An 18,342-nucleotide genomic window follows, 5' to 3' on the forward strand; every position below is an offset into this window, starting at 1 on the left:
AACAAAACATGAGCTCACTCATTTAAAGCATATTCAGCTAATTCCTGGAGAAATCAGTATTTGTGTACACACTCCTCGGTCTTCAGCAACTTTTAAACAGAATATGGTACAAGCAAATTGATTTGCTATTGCTGTGGGTTATGCTTACTGAATACACATAAGAACAAGCCCGAAGTACTCTCTCTGTTCAGAATCAGCCTTTGATTTTCTTTGATATGAGTGAACAAATACCAATTGGTGCACCTGTTATTTAACTTTGTTATTTATGCATTGGTCAGGATGCCCCCCCCCCCCCCAGCTGCTACTTTATCTGATTACCATTCAACACCTCATTTCTGAAGGCTGTCTTCCGTATGTTTTATGGGGAGATAAAGATGTACCTCCTGAAGACAAAACGTGATGTCCAAAGTTAGACCACGTGGATATCCCAGCGGTACCTACTGGCAGCGTTCACTGACTTTTATCGAGCAGCACGTGAACTGTCTGGTAAAACAGTGAATCGTTGCCCAACGCGAACTACAAGCATATGCAAGATAAGCTCAAAAAACACGTGCATGCTTGCTAAAGCAATTTGTGTAAGTTACAAGGGCAGTGTAGCACGAGTCAACTCTTTAATTCCTCGGTTAGGGTGGTCAGTAAAGGTGGTAGTTCACAGCTGGGGGGTGGTCCTCTCCTAAAAGCTTCCTCGCTGCATCTCCGTGCTCCCAGACGGGTGTGCCGTCTGAGGCGTGCCCGAGGCTGCGGGACAAAAACGACCGGTGTCTCCAAAGGCGGGAGAGCGTACCCCTCCAGCGAGGAACGCTTCTGGTGTCATGCTGAGCTGCTCACAGTAATCTCTGACGCCTTTGTTCTCATTTGTTTTAAATCCTCCACTACCGGTACCTTTTTGAATGCGCGTTACGTTAGGAAGCCAAGCACCGTGAGAGCCCGAGGGACGGATTTGCCCGCGTACGCACCGACCGCAGCAAAGGCTTAAACTCCCGTCTGTCTTCGTGCTGCACGGGAGACGCCGGCCCTCCCCGGCCGCGATGCGGGCCCCAGGTTCGGCGGCCGCCGGGAGCGCGTCCGACCCGGGGGGCTGAGCGGCGCGGCGGCGAGGGGCCGGCTCCTGCCCGCCGCTCCCGGTGCGCGGGGAGCGCCCCCGCCCGCTGCCGGCGCACGTCACCAGGAAGCGGAAGCGCCGCCAGCGGAATCGGTTCCGGGTGCGAGTAGCTGTGGGAGCGGGCGGGAAGCGGCGGTGGGAGCGGGCAGGAGACGGGCCGGGCCGGGCCGGGCCGGTGACCCGCCATGTGAAAGACGCTGACAGCTCCAGGTGAGCGGCGGGTGGGCCAGCGCGCCGCTAGCGGGCGCCTGGCCCGAGGGCCGACGCGGCGGCTGCCGGGCGGGACGGAGGCCGTTCTCTGGGAAGGGGGTCCTGGCGCCCTGACAGGGCCCCGCAGGGGCGGCGGCCGCGGGCCGGGCGGCCCGGTCGCGGCGCGGGGCTCGGCCGCGGGCCCGTACCACAGCGGGCGAGGGCTCGGCTCTGCGGCCGGCCGGCTGTCGCGGGGGGCGAGCCGCGACGCGGGCCGCCGGGAAGCGGCGGCAGCGGCTGTGCTGCGGCGACCGATCCCGGCTCCGCCGGGGTTGCTCCGCTTCCAGCCTCCTCTGCCAGAAGCTGTCGTCGCGTAACCCGAGTCTGAGTCTCTAGTGTAATTTTGGCTTGCTGGTAGGCAGGGCGAATGCGCCTGTGCCTCGGTCTTCTGCTCAGCCGAGCGAGGCACGAAATAACTGGCACGGTGGGCTTGGCCGGTTGAAGCGGGCTGAGACCAGCACCCTCTGTGGTGGTACTGCCGGGAGCTGGCGGGCCCTTCAGCGGCTGATGTTCCCTTAGAGGAGCTGGAAGCGCTAGTGAAGCCCCCATCTCTGTAATCGCGAAGGCCCTTTGAAATCCCTGCAGGTGTGCGTAGCACGCAGGATTGGATTTATTTTAGAGTAAACCAGAGTTGGGAGTGAATTTGGAACGAGCCTGAACAGCCTCAGAAACGTTGATATGGGAGAGCCTGGTTGCCAGGGGAAAAAAAAAAAGCGGCATAGACTAGCTGTACTACAGTTGTTACGTGTTACAGAGTTCTCATAATCTGGAATCAGGATGTGCCTGTGCTTCATTGCCTGTTCAATGAGAACTACAAAATGCTCAGTCTATCAGAAGTGACGGACTGGGAAAATTCTATGAAAATGTGTTCTTCAGGCTGCTTCAAATCTGCTGAAAAAAATGTTGCTGATACCTCGAGAATATAGCTACTCCATTGCTTAGAGGAAACATTGGAGCCAAAAAGTTATGATCTGATGAAGAGATTTAAAAAGAAAAAAAAAAAAAAGAAAGAAAGTAGATAGATTAAAATGCATAATACTAACCCAAGTATTCCCTTGGTAGCAAATCATTTATCATTGTAATAGCAGAAGGTACAAAAGCCTTCTCCCCCTCCTCTCTCTCCCCACTTCTTAGTTCTGGGTATATCTATATATTGCAAGTCTAATGCTACCAGTTGGGTGGCGTTTTTTTATGCTGATAGTGGCTTCTCAAAGCATACACCTCAAAGATGTCAGATGTTTTCAGAAAATGTGGACAGTAACTATTTAGGATTACGTAATGGGTATATTATGAAATCTGTGCACAAAATAAAAGTTTGTGATCATTAACTGTAAGATCTTGCTGATTTAAAGTGTATGTATCATAAATATGCCCCTTTGTTTTATTTATTTGATACAATAATTCTGCTGATCTTGGCTATCTCCAGTTTGCCTCCTAGTAACTTTTTTCTTCCACATTCAGAAACAGTTACATACCTGTAACTGCTTTTGTAGTAATTTGACTTCTAGAGCCAAAATTTAGAGATTATTTGTATTGAGGCTTCTAATCGTTGGGTGAAACTTTGTTTATGCATCAATAGTTGTTTTATATTTACTCTTTTAATCACTTCCATACAGGCAAGCAATTGTGAGGAAGACAATTTGAGAATAAGGGACGAAGGTGGCCCTTGGACTTCAGTTTCACAACTGCTTTCTTTGGATATTTGCTCAAATAAGAGGCTCCTGTTTGGTTTTTTTCTATGAAATGCTAAATATGCAGTTCCAGTAATTTCCCTGCTGCACCCTACTAAGTATTGAGAATAGGTTTGTAGTGTTATTGATATTAGCATGTGTGTATTTATGTGTGTGTATGCATATACATACATATAAATTAATTGTTTTCAATTTTGATGTTAAAATCATCCACTCCTTCAAGTGGTTTTCTATTCATCATGTTGTGAATGTTGGTGAGGTAAAAATAAATCCTTTCCAATTTTTATTAGATCTGAAGTTAGTAAAAAATTTTCTGCAAAGAGTGTTGGGGTTTAATGTATTGCTTACCCATGCAAATGATGGGATCATGTTCTGTGACGCTTTAGGAGTCCTTGCCTGACAGACATGAGTTTTACTCTTGATTTCACTGCAGATGTTTAGTACTTTGAGTAGAGTGTTACCTGTGTGTCTGCAGAGGAGGGCTAACGATGTTGGCTTTCACTGTAGTGTTCTGATATCTACTGATGAAAGTGTGCAAGAACTAAGTTTTCTAGTAACTACATTTCAGCCTGTACTATCTGGCTTCAGTTTCTGAGGAAACTGGAGTTTTCCTGCGTTTTTATAAGGTAATGTAATGAAGTTTCTAATTGCTGTGTAGTCTCTACTACTATAACAGATTCTGTATTTTAGTCTAAAACAGAAGTGAAGCAGACTCATTTTCAAAGCTGTTTTCCGATGAATAATGAGGCATATGCACCTTTTAATGTATGCTTTACTACACATAATTCACTATTTCAAGTTTTGGCCAAACTGTCTATATTTCCTTTGATTCCAATGGGCACTTTTTTAAGCTTAGTTCAAGCTTTCCCAAAACTTAACAGACGTTGTGAATTAAATCTTTAGAGTGATTTGTGAATGGTTAACATTTGGAGGAATGAGGATTTGAAATCCTATTTTGTTATGAAAGGAACTAATTGCTTCCATAGCCATTTATTTTTGAGAGATGTGGTCATTCCCATAACTTTTGCATCACTGTTATTAGATTACTAGAAAGGTAGCTTAGCTTTCATTTAGGGTTTGGTTTTTGGTTGGGTTTTTTTATGATGGCTTTTGAATCAGGAATCAACCATACTGTAGACTGTTCAAAATAGTACTGAGCTTAACAAAAGTATAGGCCAGGAGTGTATATGTAAACATAGGCTTGTGCTAGCTGTTTTTAATCATACTGGCAGTTTTATTTACCTGTCGGAGGCAAATCTAACAGAATGATGTGTTGAACTGAGCTGGAAATGGTTTTGAGATCACTGTAGATGTAAAAGATGCCGTAAATAAAGTGCATTTTATCCTGTTGGAGAAGCTGCAAACAAAACAAAACTTCATGCTGCAGCAGAAATATTAACAGAATTTTCTGTTGTGCTGTAGCATCTCTTAGGATCTGCATATCATCTCTTTTATGAACTTCCATCTGAGTCCATGACAGTCACTTATGTATTCTGAGATACCAAAATTTCATGTTAACAGGCGGCAGTTTCTCTGGTTGTACTTTCCAGTGTGCCTAAGTTTAAATATATTTGAGTGAGTTTAAAAACAAAAGACTGCAAATCAACCTAAGCAGATATTTTGTTTGATTTTATTCTTCTATGGATAATAATGCTTCTAGAATTTGGCTTTGTAATTCTTTGGAAACCAAGAGTTCACAAAAGAAGAGTATAAGTAAGAATGATTTAGGAAATGATCTTGTTTGACATGACAAATACTTGAGCAGTAAGTCCATACTTGTTTAATATTCCATTCAAGGGAAGCTTTGAAAGAAGATGGATGAAACTGTCACTTTATGTGGTCAAGCAGATACTTGCAATTTTACCACCAATCTTAAAGCCTATTGCTTTGTGTCGTTAATTTCTTTGGTTTTAGTTAGCAGGCACGTGCTTGTGAATTACTGCTACAAGAGAACATCTAGGTGGTCAGATTCAGAAAGAGCAAAGTTTTCAACAATTTTTTTGCTTACTGTAGTGCTATGATTTATGTGATAAATGTTATGCTAAAGAGCTTTTAAATATTAGTTCTATGTAGTGCAGTCCAAGTTTAGAAAAATCTAGTTAGTACACAAAGACTTATTTTATATATCCCTTCCATTAAGCTCCAAGCATTCCCTTAAGTATCAAGTAGAAACATTCCCCCAATCATTCTTTCTGTGGTTTAAAAGAATTGTTTTAAATTTATAAATACATATGTCTATGTATGTCTATGATTTTAGTGCATAAATTACATGGAGAAGTATGTTATTAGGTGTATTTTCTGTCACCAGGAGGATGCCTCTGGCAGTGTGTTGTGTATACCACAAAATAGACTGCATGGATGAGCTGAAAATACACAAGGCTCTACTTTTATTATTTATTGTGTGTGTTTCTGGAAAAACTTTTGGTGCAATTGATTTTTAAATCTGCAGAAACAAGTAGTATCTGATTATCTCACTCAAGATAAATATAAAATAATTTAGTCTCCTTCATGATCTTTAAAGGCTGGAGAGTTCTTAAGAAAATAGCTACTCGAATTTAGGAAGAATTGATGCAAAAGCAAATGCTATGTATTTACATAGTACTGTTTATATTATTATAAGTGTGTTATAGTTCTGCACAAAACTATCTCAATTGTTGGGATAGTAGCTTTTTTTTTCCCTCTTTTTTTTTTTCTTTTTTTTTTTCTTTTTTTTTTTCTTTTTTTTTTTCTTTTTTTTTTTCTTTTTTTTTTTTCTTTTTTCAATGACTGCAGTATTAAAATCTGTTTTCTAGCTGTAGGGAAGCTTACCATACTTTGCGGGCCAGATTTTAAGTGAAGCAGCAGTGCTGTGTGTCATGCTACATAAGGCCATCCAAGGGCACTATATGTTGACTTTTAAAAGAGAATATAATACTTTACTGTTAGGAGAGGTATAAACTGGTAAAAGGTTATATGATCAGTTTCTTCCCTGTTTCCAAAGATTATTTAAAGAGGACTGTCTTAGAAATGCCCCTAGACTGTGACATATCTGATTGCAGTTTTTCTTTCGTACAGCTAGCATTAATTATTGTGGCTGCTGTAATCTGAAGACTAAGGCAAATACAAACTGAAAAGAGTGAGAATGATGAAGATTTTTGCCCTAAAACTTTCATGATCACAGCTGATTGTGTTGCATTCTTAGGTTAAAATTCTCTTGAGTGATGATACATTTTTGCAATGATGTCTTAAGTTCTCACAGATGGTGTAGTAAATACTGAATCCTACAAAATGTAGGGGAGGAGTGTGCTGATTTATACAAATACCTGTTTCTGTTCTTGCTTTTTCTCTATATTGTGAGCAGTAATGTATGGAGTATCCATTCTTGGTGTCATGGAGCACTTTTTTATTTTAATCTTAATTTTCTTTATGATCCTCCTAACTTTTCTATGTACTTTTCAGACACATGCTACAACAGTAATGATTTGTAATGTGTTTTTTTCCCAAGGAACCCATGTTGCAGAACTAACTAAAGAAAATGCAAGGGATCTTTTCTCACACCTTTGTGTGAGTTAAAATGAGCATTATTTGTATCATTCACCTGTCTATGAGAGCGGCGAATCATACATCAGTGAGTGAAAGAAATTAAACAGGTGCAGACTTAGAAGCAGAAACTAATACGACGTTGGCAGACATACAGCTTCGTGTTGTAGTTATATGATGCTTCCCTGCTGCTACTGTATGATGTCAGTAAAATTAAATACCAAATGTATTTTGTCACCATCTATTCTTGTTTTTTTAAGTGAAATAAGAGCTTTCATAGAACATAATTTTTAAAATAAGTTTCTTTTGACATCTAACGAGAAATGTTAAATGCCTATCACTCTCATGTTCACAGGTTACTTCAATGAACACTTTTGTTTGAAGATATAGGGCAGTGATCCACTACTAGTAAATTCGTACTATGGTCTACGTTTGCTGTATAAGACCCTGATGAATAAATGTAATGCAGATGCAAAGAGAATTGATATGATTCTTTCGAGTGTGACTGGATCATCTCCTACAGAAATAGACAGGAGGCTCAACACAGAGCCCTGCTACGACTTAGTGAACTTAGTGTCCAGTTCTGGCCTGTGCTTTAAAACTAGAAAGCCTTCAGCCAATTTCTTGGATACATAATATCTATGAAAACCTTAAACACTTTGACCTACTTATGCAGGAAGGTTGAGAGAGGACCTATTCATAGACAGGTGCCCAGAGGTGCACTTAAGTTTTACAGGACTTTAACCTAACATTACACTATCCCACAGTCCGGGATGGAAGCTAAAGCAAGACAAAATGCATTACTTTTCAACAATGAGAGTACCTAACATTGCTATGAGTTGTCTTAGTTCTCACTACCCCCAAAATGCTTGAGTTTGTATAATACAAATAAAATTGTCTTCATTCTGAACTACTGTACTGTGGTCTTGGACCTAAAGAACACAGGTTACCTCTGCATGTGCTGAAATATCATGGAAGGTACTGGATGTGACTTCTGACTACACATTAATTTTTTTTTTCTTCACCTCTGCTAATTCTATAAAGAATTGTTATGTGAATTAAAGTAATTATATTCTCATTGCTTTGGGAAGCAAAGGTTCCTTATGACTGTCTGGTTACCTGTAGAGAGAATTTTTTTCATTAGAGCATACAGTGGATGTGTCCAAAGTTAATCTGAGTTTTTAGAGTACCTTTCTGCTTCAGTTTAACACTACTCGCCTCACGCCAAAAGAGGAGAGGTTAGGGAGACATTTCAACTTGGAGGAAGCTGTTAAAAAATTGAGGGTTTCTTATTAGCCTTTTCAAACTGTAGTTATCTTCCAGGACAGTTTCAGAAGTACTTCAACCATAAATCGTATTGTCTTGAAAGAGCTACTGGCCTGCCAGCATTGATGAATAATTGAGTATTGTCATGGTACAGTACCCTGCTGAACAATATTTTGGTTAATTCTACTGGAATTATGGAACTGCTAACTTGATTCTGTATACAAATAAAGTAAAACAAAACCTTCTTGTGTATGGGAATATAAAGATTACTTTTATTTTCTAGATAGTGACACTGAGGATTTATGTGAATAAATAAGATCATTCTTCTTCTAACCATTATTTATCAATAAAACATTGCTAGTGGTGCCTGCTTCTCTGATGTGTGTAATGCCCAGATTTTTTTCCCCGGGTCTTGCCTTCCTAATTTGGTGCAAGAAAGTTGGGGTGCCCTGGTACTAACCCCAGCAAAATTACTGCAGTCTCAGTGCTGTTCCTGCTACAGTCCTGCCTACTCCTGAATGTGGTGTTCGTTGACAACCTCATCAGTTCCAGGACCTCTTCAACTAGAGATTTCAGAGTTTGGCTGAAAGCAAAAGAAGGGTTCCCTTCTGTCAAGTGCTGCTGCTGTTCAAAATTCGTGTTATTTAACCCTAGCTTTCTACAGATGTTTTCAAGATCACAGGAAGCATGCATCTTCAAAGGAAGAAACTAAGGTGGAAGAGTAGTCACAAGTGCATGTTGTAGCTTGTTCACTTTCTTTTTTAAGAGCAGATGGGTATAGAAACTCATTGTCCACTGCTTTTTGGGCTGTGTTTTGTGTACTTGATCTGTTTGTTTGCTTTCAAAGCAATACTGTATGTTCCTTTGATGCCCATTTCTGGTTTTTACTGCTTACCTGCTACACTTGACAGCGAGACTTACAGACCTCACTCCACCATCCTCTCCACTCACTATGAGGATTTGTGCTGTTTACTCCTCATTTTAAGGAAAAGAAGATGCTTTGTTTCCCAAAAGAAAGATGAAACAACTCTGAGAACAAGGATGTGGAATTGCTTATAGGTATAGATGCCTGTGGAGATAATTAGATGTTCTAACAGAGTTGCGATGTGCAAGGATTGGTGAGGATCCCTTTCCTCTTGGTGTACCTTTCTTCCTGGTTCTCATGCTTTCTCTGGCATGTGTTCACAGTCCATTTTCAATGTGTGGCCATGCCCTAGGGAGCATGAATTTATCAGGAGATGCTAAGATGCCATGATCAAAAGAACATAATTTTTTTTCTCCATGGTAAGGCATAAAATGTCCATCTTCTTTCTACTCAGGCGCCTATCGTTAATTCATTCCTTCTGTCTGGACTAGTGCTAGTGGTGACAGGTTGCATTTTAATATTTGGTCTAGGACTAAGTTTTTCCCTATTTCACTGAGTAAGAGCCCTTAGGGAAGTATGGGGCAAGGAGGAAGGCCACTTATAGAAAGTGACAACCTTTCTGTACATTCTAGACTCAAAAAAAAAAAAAGGAGTAATTTCTGACGGGATTTGAGTGAGGCTTAACCAAGATCTGGTTCCTCAGCTCAAGGATCCAAAATGATGAAGGAATGGCAAGTTATTGCTCCTGGGGACTGGTCTTGCAGTTTGTTCACAGTCCTCAACCTAGGTAACTTGTCAATTCATGTCACTTCAGGTCAACAAAAGCTCTTCCTCCACTTAGCAAAGAGAAGCTTAATCAGGAATGTCCTGATGTTGCATCTCTGCATAGCTCATAAGCCCCACAAATTAAAGGTAGTGACCTATGTTGGGTTTGTAAGGAAGCCTGCTGCCCTGTCAAATGAGAGGGAAGTTGACAAACATGTATCTTAACTGCTGAGACTTCTCTCTTCCCAATGGAGTGGATTCATCTGCTAGGGACTTGAACAGTGGTTCTTTGTACAACATGCAGGGATGCTTGGAATAACAAGGTTAATCTTGCCGCTTAACTACACCACTGTTAGATTGGGTTTTGTTTGTTTGTTGTAATGTTTGATTTCTGACCTATGTCTGACTTGCATTGGTTCACAAGCTCTGAATCATTTCGTAGCTTTGTTCACTGAATAAAAGAACTGTCCTGCCAAAGCTATCTTTGTATAGATGGCTGCGATCGCATCACTTCTGTTAACCACCTTTTAGTCCTTATTTCCCTCATTGGATATAAGAGCATATAAAACGTCTTTTCACCTGCTTTTACATAACAACTGTAAAAACTCATGAAGTCTGGTTTACCCATTTTAATCTGTGACACATTGGTAACTTAAAGAACATGTTTAGCAACTCTGGTAACCTGATTTTGAATGCTCTGGGACAGTTTTTGACAGTTTTCTAAATCAGACGTAATGTTAGTCAAGTCAGGAAGCTGGCTGTCTTGTTTCTCTGCTGAAAAGAACTTCCATTTGTGAAGATTATGAATGTTAGTTTTAAGTGACAGTCAGCTGATATAGCTCCAGTTCTCCCTTGTAGGCTTTTTATCATATTCCTACCTGTTGATTTGACTTTTAGAGTGCATGAATTTTCATAATTTGATTTAAATTGTTCATATGTCCCATTACAGCATGTAACATAAGACATAAATAGAAAAAAAAATCTGCTAGTATGTTGTGATACATTGGACATGCTTCCTGCATCAGAAGTCAATGGATGATGTTGAGATCAATTTTTTCAATTGGAAAAGCAGGTATGGTGGCAATATTATGTGTTTAGACTTCTGCATTAATAAGAACAATAATAGCAATAAAAGTCTGAAGATTCTTGGGCACTTGATTAGTGGCCCGGTCTCAGAAATGTGAGGTGATGTCTGCTACAGATAGACACTCTCAAGGGAACAAGTGTGTGTGTGTGCTTTTTATGATAATACTCTATGAAACTGGTAAAGTGCTTTTCTTTAGATCTTGTTTTGAAATGTATAGATTTCTCTAAAGCCTCTTGGAACATCCTTTCCCAGTCTTTCAGGCAAGTTTGAGTAGCCATGGCTTTTGGGTTAGGTTAGAATTTAAATGCCAAATCATTTTAGCTAGGAAATCACTGCTGTGTCAGATAAGTATCAATGTTCACATCATGGTTTATTTAAAAAAAAAAATCACAAAAGGAAATTTAAAAAAAAAAAATTGAAAGTCCATGGGTGGCTCAAACAGTTTGCCTTCAAATGCTGCCTTGCACATTGACACAAATTCATTATTCTCTGGGAACCGCTGACACACTGGGTAAATATCTTGGAATTGAGTCTGCACTTAAATGTTTCCTTTCACGAGGATTTCCTTGTTTTGTGATGTGACTGTTGAAAGAGTGATTTTTACTTTTCTTACAGAATGACTGAAATTTTTTTTTAAGGAAGTAAAAGTTTAAACAGAAATGTCACTGGTATAGTATATTTATCTCCTCTGAAATAAATTTGGCATATCTAGACCTAAGGAATATTTTTTTATATATATATATATTGGTGTGTGTGTGTGTTTATGCACACACACACTCACATATATGTGCCTGTGGCTTTTCTTTAGCAGGTTTTTCAAACTTCATGAAGTACCTTCCAAAAATCATACCTGGGCAATTTAACAATGCAGTTCCCTGCAAGTATCAATGTAGTATCTGGCTTGAAGACCTACTGAAGTTTCTGAAGTTTTTAACTTGCCCAGTGACTATAAAATTAATATTCTTTTGGGAGGGTGAGGGTATTGTTCTGCCGTTCTTACCAGGGAGGGAAATTGCGAAGTTCCTTTTAGGACATAGGCTGTCCCAGGGAGCCTGTGGTGTTATTATGAGCAGTTGAATTGTGAATGTTGCAGTGGGATAATTCAAATTATAGAAATGCAAGAAATGGGTAGATTAAGACTCTATTTTTTTATTGTATCAAGTATTTATACCGTTTTGTTGTAATGCACCTTAATCAGATCAATGTGGTGATTTAACTTTAACGTGCAAGCATTTATTTTTGAAATAGAAAACTGTATTCATTCTCAGTTGTAAATCTTCTCATTTTTCTTTCAGATTACTCTTTACATCAGTAGAAATGGACAGCAGCAGTTTCATTCAGTTTGATGTGCCCGAGTACAGCAACACTGTTCTGAGCCAGTTAAATGAACTCCGCTTGCAAGGAAAGCTATGTGACATAATTGTGCATATTCAGGGTCAGCCATTTCGAGCCCATAAAGCTGTCTTAGCTGCCAGTTCTCCCTATTTCCGTGACCATTCAGCATTAAGCACCATGAGTGGCTTATCAATATCAGTTATTAAAAATCCCAATGTTTTTGAACAGCTGCTTTCTTTTTGTTACACTGGAAGGATGTCCTTACAGCTGAAGGATGTTGTTAGTTTTCTAACTGCAGCTAGCTTTCTACAGATGCAGTGTGTCATTGATAAATGCACACAGATACTGGAGAGTATTCATTCAAAGATCAGTGTTGGTGATGTTGACTCTGTCACTGTTGGTGCTGAAGAAAATTCAGAAAATCGCAATGGAGTTAAAGACAGCAGCTACTTTGCCAATCCTATTGAGATATCTCCCCCCTATTGCTCTCAGGTGCGACAGTCAACAGCAGGCAGCGATCTTAGGATGGAAACTACTCCAGGCAAAACTCTGCGTAGTCGTCTGCAAGAAGAAGGGCATTCAGATCGAGGAAGCAGTGGGAGTATCTCTGAATATGAGATTCAGATTGAAGGTGATCATGAGCAAGGAGACCTGATAGTAAGGGAAAGTCAGATTGCAGAGGTGAAAGTTAAAATGGAGAAGTCCGACAGGCCAAGCTGCTCTGATAGCTCTTCCCTTGGGGATGATGGATATCATACTGAAATGGTGGATGGAGAGCAAGTGGTGGCAGTAAATGTTGGTTCCTATGGGTCTGTCTTACAACATGTTTATTCGTTCACCCATGCCTCATCACAGGCTACAGGTGTGTCTGAAGCCTTCGGAAGCTTGAGCAATACGAGTCCTTCAAGGTCAATGCTGAGCTGTTTCAGAGGGGGTCGTGCACGCCAAAAACGGGTATCCGCTGGTCACTTGCATAGTGATGTTCAGGGCTTGGTGCAAGGGGCTGACAGTGAATCCATGGTGAGTAACCCAGGATATGAAAATAGTCCACGGGAAAGAAATACAAGAGGTCATTGGTATCCATACAACGAGAGGCTAATTTGTATTTACTGTGGAAAGTCTTTCAACCAGAAGGGGAGCCTTGATCGACACATGCGATTGCACATGGGAATAACTCCTTTCGTGTGCAAATATTGTGGGAAGAAATATACCCGCAAGGACCAACTTGAGTATCATATTCGTGGTCACACAGATGACAAGCCCTTTCGCTGTGAGATCTGTGGAAAATGTTTTCCTTTCCAGGGTACACTAAACCAGCATTTGCGAAAAAATCACCCTGGGGTAACAGAAGTAAGAAACAGGGTAGAGTCTCCAGACAGAACAGAAGCGTTTGTGGAACAGAAAGTAGATAATGATGCTTCGGCTTCTGAAGCTATGGATTCTAGTATGGAAATTCATGCAATGTCTAACACATCTGATTAAAATATTACTTCTAAGTGCAACACAAACAAGCACATTACTAATGAATTTTTTAAATCTTTTTTTCTTTTAGTAATCTTCAGTACAAGTATAACAGCCTTTTAATTTTCCCGACCTTCTAGAAATCAGTTTGAAATGGTTTCTGGAGAAGACTACATAAGTATTCTTTGTTTTTGAAGGAGGCTGGGTTATTTGGTTTTTTTTTTTACTTTTGAAGATGCTCAAAATATAAAAGGCAATGTACTGGGGAAAGGATAGAAGATTCTGCTAAAGTGTCCCTACTGTTTGATCTGGCAAGACACAAATTCCAGTGGAGAAAGATATTAGAATAAGATTGACAGCTCTGCTGGATATGCCAAGAAGCTGTAATCTCCCTTATTTCTTAAATCCTGTTGCTTGTAATGAGTTACACAGCAGTGGGGAGAGAGAATATTATAACTTTGATTCCTTCCGTGTGTCACGAAATCTGTTTGCTTTTACTAACTGTTTTTGGTAGTTAGTCTGTTTATATATATAAATTTGCTTTATATATATAAAATGCTTTCACTTTTCCTATTCTGGTTGAGGTGAATGTAAAAGTATGTCAAGGTTTATACCATGTACCACTCTTTCAACTGCTAGGTCTCCTCTCTGCTTAGGATTTAGGACTTTGGACTTTGGGAGGATAGTTTTGGTTTTAAAAGAATGTTGTTTGGTTTTCATTTTATTACACTATTACTTTGTGTGCAAAAGTGAGCAAAGTTAATTGTTTTAATAGCTTTGCTTTATAACGTATGTAAACCAAATGCCATAAATCTATTAAATTATGGTTAAATTGTTGAGGGGTTTTGTTAGTTGTCTAGAATGCAAGCTGGACAACCTGTGGTGCTGACCTTTTTATATATATAGAGATAGATATATCTATATATATATATATATATATAAAAAATATTAGCAAACCTAAAAGTAGCATTGTGGTTTTAAATGTGTTTTTACTGGCCTCAGAATCTACCTTCATTTCGTACTGTAGAACCATACCAGGTAATTAAATTTAAATTCATCACTCTTCATGGTTGGTTAAAACCTGAGAGAGATGTTGTAGTTTAAACTACAGTATTTCCAAGCAGTGTTTTAATAGGTCTCTTTACAGAGAGCTGTTTTCAGGTGCACATTGACTTCCTACTTAAAGCTCCAAGTGATATGTCAGCACTTGGAATTTGTACTTTTTTTTGTATAAAAAAAACAAATACTCTATGGGAATTTCGAGCAATATGTCTGTTATTTCATGTGTGAGTATTACAGAGTTGCTATGGCTTCCCTACTATTTTCAGTGGTTTTCTGCATAAAGGAACTACCAACAACTTTAAAAATACTCTAAATCTTTTTGTTTTACCAAATGTTTTTTTAATATGGTGCTAACTTCATCATTTAGGTCAGTATAATATATAAAATGTGAAATATAATGGTAACAGTTAAGCAAAAGCAAAAAAAAAACCACACAAAAAAACCCAAACAAAAACCAACAACAAACAAACAAGCAAAAACCCACCCCAAACAAACAAACCACAACAAAAAAAAAACAACAATAGCTTAACAGACCTCAAAAGCGTGAACTGGCAAACACTACTGTGTGAAATTCTACCTGATGAACAGATTTAAATTAATCACATGCTTCTTTAAAATGCAGGTTTTATATAATTGGGCCTTATGTTTGTTTAGTAAATATTGAAAATACATCTGTGAACATGCTGTTTAAGTCCTGAAATTTAGAAAATAAAAGCTCATTCCTAAATTACGGGAAAGCAAAAAGGTAGGTTTGCTATCTTGTAAAGCTTTTTTGGCTCCTGTGAAGTCGGGGCATATTTGTGCAGTAACTTTATTAAATACACTAGTTCTTAATATTGTGACAGTCTGCAATAAGAATTAATTTCACTAAATACAGATTTACAGTATAAACCCCACCTGCTCCATTGGAGCAGTTTCAGTTAAATTCAGTACATAATTTGCCTCAAACTGCATAAATAAAGAGGCAGAGGGTGGGGAGATACTTCTCTCCTTGAAGCAACAATACAACTTTTGTTTCCAGTAAGGGAAAGTATATGTCTGTGTCTAGGGAAGGTAGTCTATATGTTTACCCACTTAAAAACATGTTGGTGTTTGATACTGATTTTTTCGTAAATGTTTGTTTTAAGTAATTAAATGCAAAAAAAAAAAGTGTTTTGATAAATTAAGTTTGAGACATGCAAAATTCAAGAAATGTACAGTTATTCTTAACCCTTTATCTTGGACCTGTGCTGTGGTGCCTTTAGTGTGACTTTTTCCATGGAAGTATGTGTTGAGGATAGCAGGATATGGGTACTAATTTTATATTTCTTGAATTTCTCTGTGTCACAATCTTGACATTATTTAAATCTAGTTCTTTGTATTTGTAAATGTATTAAAATGGTTTGAGTTTACCAAAGAGTGACTTATCCAAAATTGTCTCTGACAAAAACAAACAAAAAACCAACATCACTTTGATTGTACAGGTTCAGGTTCAAAACATTGTAACGGGACTGTTAAGGGGCAGGAAATAATCACTTTTTCTACAAAATCATGATTCAGCAGTTTGCAAGTTCTGCTTGCTCCTATTCGTGTTGATATGCCATTTACCCTTTCCACTGCTAGCAGTGTTAATATATTATCAAGCCATAACACAGTACTGTAAAGTTCAACAGTGCTTCAAAGGATGCATATGTAGGTGAGCATAAAACATCATCAGGCATTACATTTACACTTACAAAGTGTGTGACTCTGGTAGAAAACGAACTTCAAACCTGGCAACAGCAATTAAATTGTGCCTTGTCACATAATGGTATGCCAGGATTAACATTGTCATGAAACATGAAGCATTATCTGACTGAAGTTCATTTCACAAGTCCACCAAAACAGAGTATGCTGTGTTATTTTAAGCAAATTATGGAAGTACTGTACAGTGTCTTGTGTCTGTACAGTTTTAAGTTAGCACAGAGCTGTTACACATTTCATTTACAATAAATGCAGAAGTCAATAAAATATGTGAAGAAATATTTGACAGCAAAATAAATCATGAAATTATATAGGCTGGTTCATAATTGAGTCTCTTCTTAATCTACCTTTTTAATTATAGACAAATGTGAAAACAGTGACAGTGTCCTTTCCTCTAGATGTTTAACCTATTATGACAAACTGTGAAAATAAAGGATTTTATACCTTTGCTAATGTTTGTGGGTTTAAACAGGTTTTTTAGTTTTCTTAATCAGTTATCTTCCATATTATTTCTTTTAAACTTGTAAATACATTTAGAAAATAGCTTTGTAAATACTTACAGTATATTAAAAGTTCAGTTTGGTCAATAAGGCCTCAAGATTGGCTCTGCTTTTTTAGTGTGAAATCTTTCAATAGCATAAAGGATACTATCTGTTCACTGTTCAGCAGAATATACTGTAGGCCTAAATTGATAGTTCTTAATGCAGTCTTCCCAAGCATAAATTCATGTTTTATGCTAAAGCCTTTGGTTTACTTTTAGATAAAACAATGAGGCCTCTTAATATATTTAGGCTGAATTATGGGAAGAACAGCAGGAATAAAATCAAGGGCTGGGAAAAGATTGAATGAGCTTTACCTTTAAATACATATATATATATATATCTTATTTGAATTTTTGTATTAGTTTACTGTGATTCTTTTATTGTCATTTTTCTAAACAGGTTTCACATGAAACCATTGAAAGGGACTCAAATATGCAACACCTAATCTATTTTCCAAGGGAATTTTACCCTTGAATGGTGCTTTTTGACTGGTCAGGGTTATTTATTAAATTTTATATTTGAAAGTATTTGGGGAATTATGTAAATTCTTTATATGAATCTGTTTATTTCATGAATTGTAAATTTCATAATACTCAGTGATTGAATTGGAAGTTTAGTAAAGTCATTCAAAATGTTCAAAGTTTAGAATCTGTGTGCATTTTACATATATTTTAACAAGTGCCAGAATAGTTGTATTTAATATTGTAGATTTAATACTACTTGCACATCCCTGTGACAGCATTAACTTAAGTTACGCAAGTTTACATTTTTTAAAAAAATGCTAAACAAACAAGTAAGCCTGGGACATGTGTTCCTGTATTTCTTCAGGGGATGTGAAGCTAAGTATCAGTAACTGAGCAGGTTTGCTTCTAGTTTATGTAAGTAACTCCTGCCATGGTAGATACAATAAACTGCTGTCTCTCCCATTTACATATGCTATGAATTCAGCCTTTGGACTTGTATTGCAAGCCTCTGGTTGTATATCTGATTAGAGGTAGAGCTCTTGCACGATTTTAACAGTGTTTGTTTCTGACTGAAAAATTGTATTTTTAAATAACTTTTATTTGTATGGTTGTTTTTCATGATAAATAATTGAACAGTTTGAATGACTTGACTTGGTGTCATTATCTTGCAATATAAACCGGTAACCTCACAACTCCACACTTCATCACCACATGAAGTAAATGAAGCTAGCTAAGCTGATGCTGTAACAATTAATAACTTGCCATTAAGGATTATTTTATAGCATGAATTTTAAAATATTTATTCAAATGATATTTTACTCTCGTATTCACTTTTGTTTTTAGATTTGTGACATGAATATTTCAGTGCTGCTTTATTTTGTTCGGATGAATTTGTTTCTTGCTTGTAAATTGCTTTTTTTATGGTATAAAGTCAATGGGAATTGCTGTTTGTAAATTAAAATGCTTCTAGAGCAAATCTCTGGTGTCAGTGTCTACATATAGATATTTAATTACCAAGGGACTTGCATTTTAGATACTTTTCCTCAAGTGTTATAAAAAGTTGCAGTTTAATACTCACGTACCAACTAGGAATCAAAAATCTTTAGAGACAAACTACTCTTGAAGTTTCTCTTTTTTACCAGTATTGCTCATTGAGTTCTGAACAGATGATCATTTGAGTTTTGCATTCCAAAACCTTGTTCAACTCTCAAA

General features: G+C 38.2%; 1 protein-coding gene across 3 annotated transcripts in view; it reads left to right on the plus strand.

Annotated features, from left to right (window-relative positions):
- ZBTB34 (zinc finger and BTB domain containing 34) overlaps positions 1-17,435 on the plus strand; it is a 29,252-nt gene extending 11,817 nt beyond the window's left edge. The window contains exons 1-3 of one of the 3 annotated variants that reach the window (XM_069771478.1): positions 1,189-1,312; positions 10,407-10,529; positions 11,840-17,435. In XM_069771478.1, coding sequence (XP_069627579.1) covers positions 10,489-10,529; positions 11,840-13,361 — 1,563 coding nt within the window. In that variant the 5' untranslated portion in view covers positions 1,189-1,312; positions 10,407-10,488 and the 3' untranslated portion in view covers positions 13,362-17,435. Of the gene's footprint in view, positions 1-1,188; positions 1,313-10,406; positions 10,530-11,839 lie in introns of those variants that run through there. The other 2 variants (XM_069771479.1, XM_069771480.1) reach the window with 2 other exon arrangements.
- Positions 17,436-18,342: the final 907 nt, after the last annotated feature.

This window comes from Haliaeetus albicilla, chromosome 26, assembly GCF_947461875.1.
Source record: "Haliaeetus albicilla chromosome 26, bHalAlb1.1, whole genome shotgun sequence".
NCBI classification, from domain to species: Eukaryota; Metazoa; Chordata; class Aves; order Accipitriformes; family Accipitridae; genus Haliaeetus; species Haliaeetus albicilla.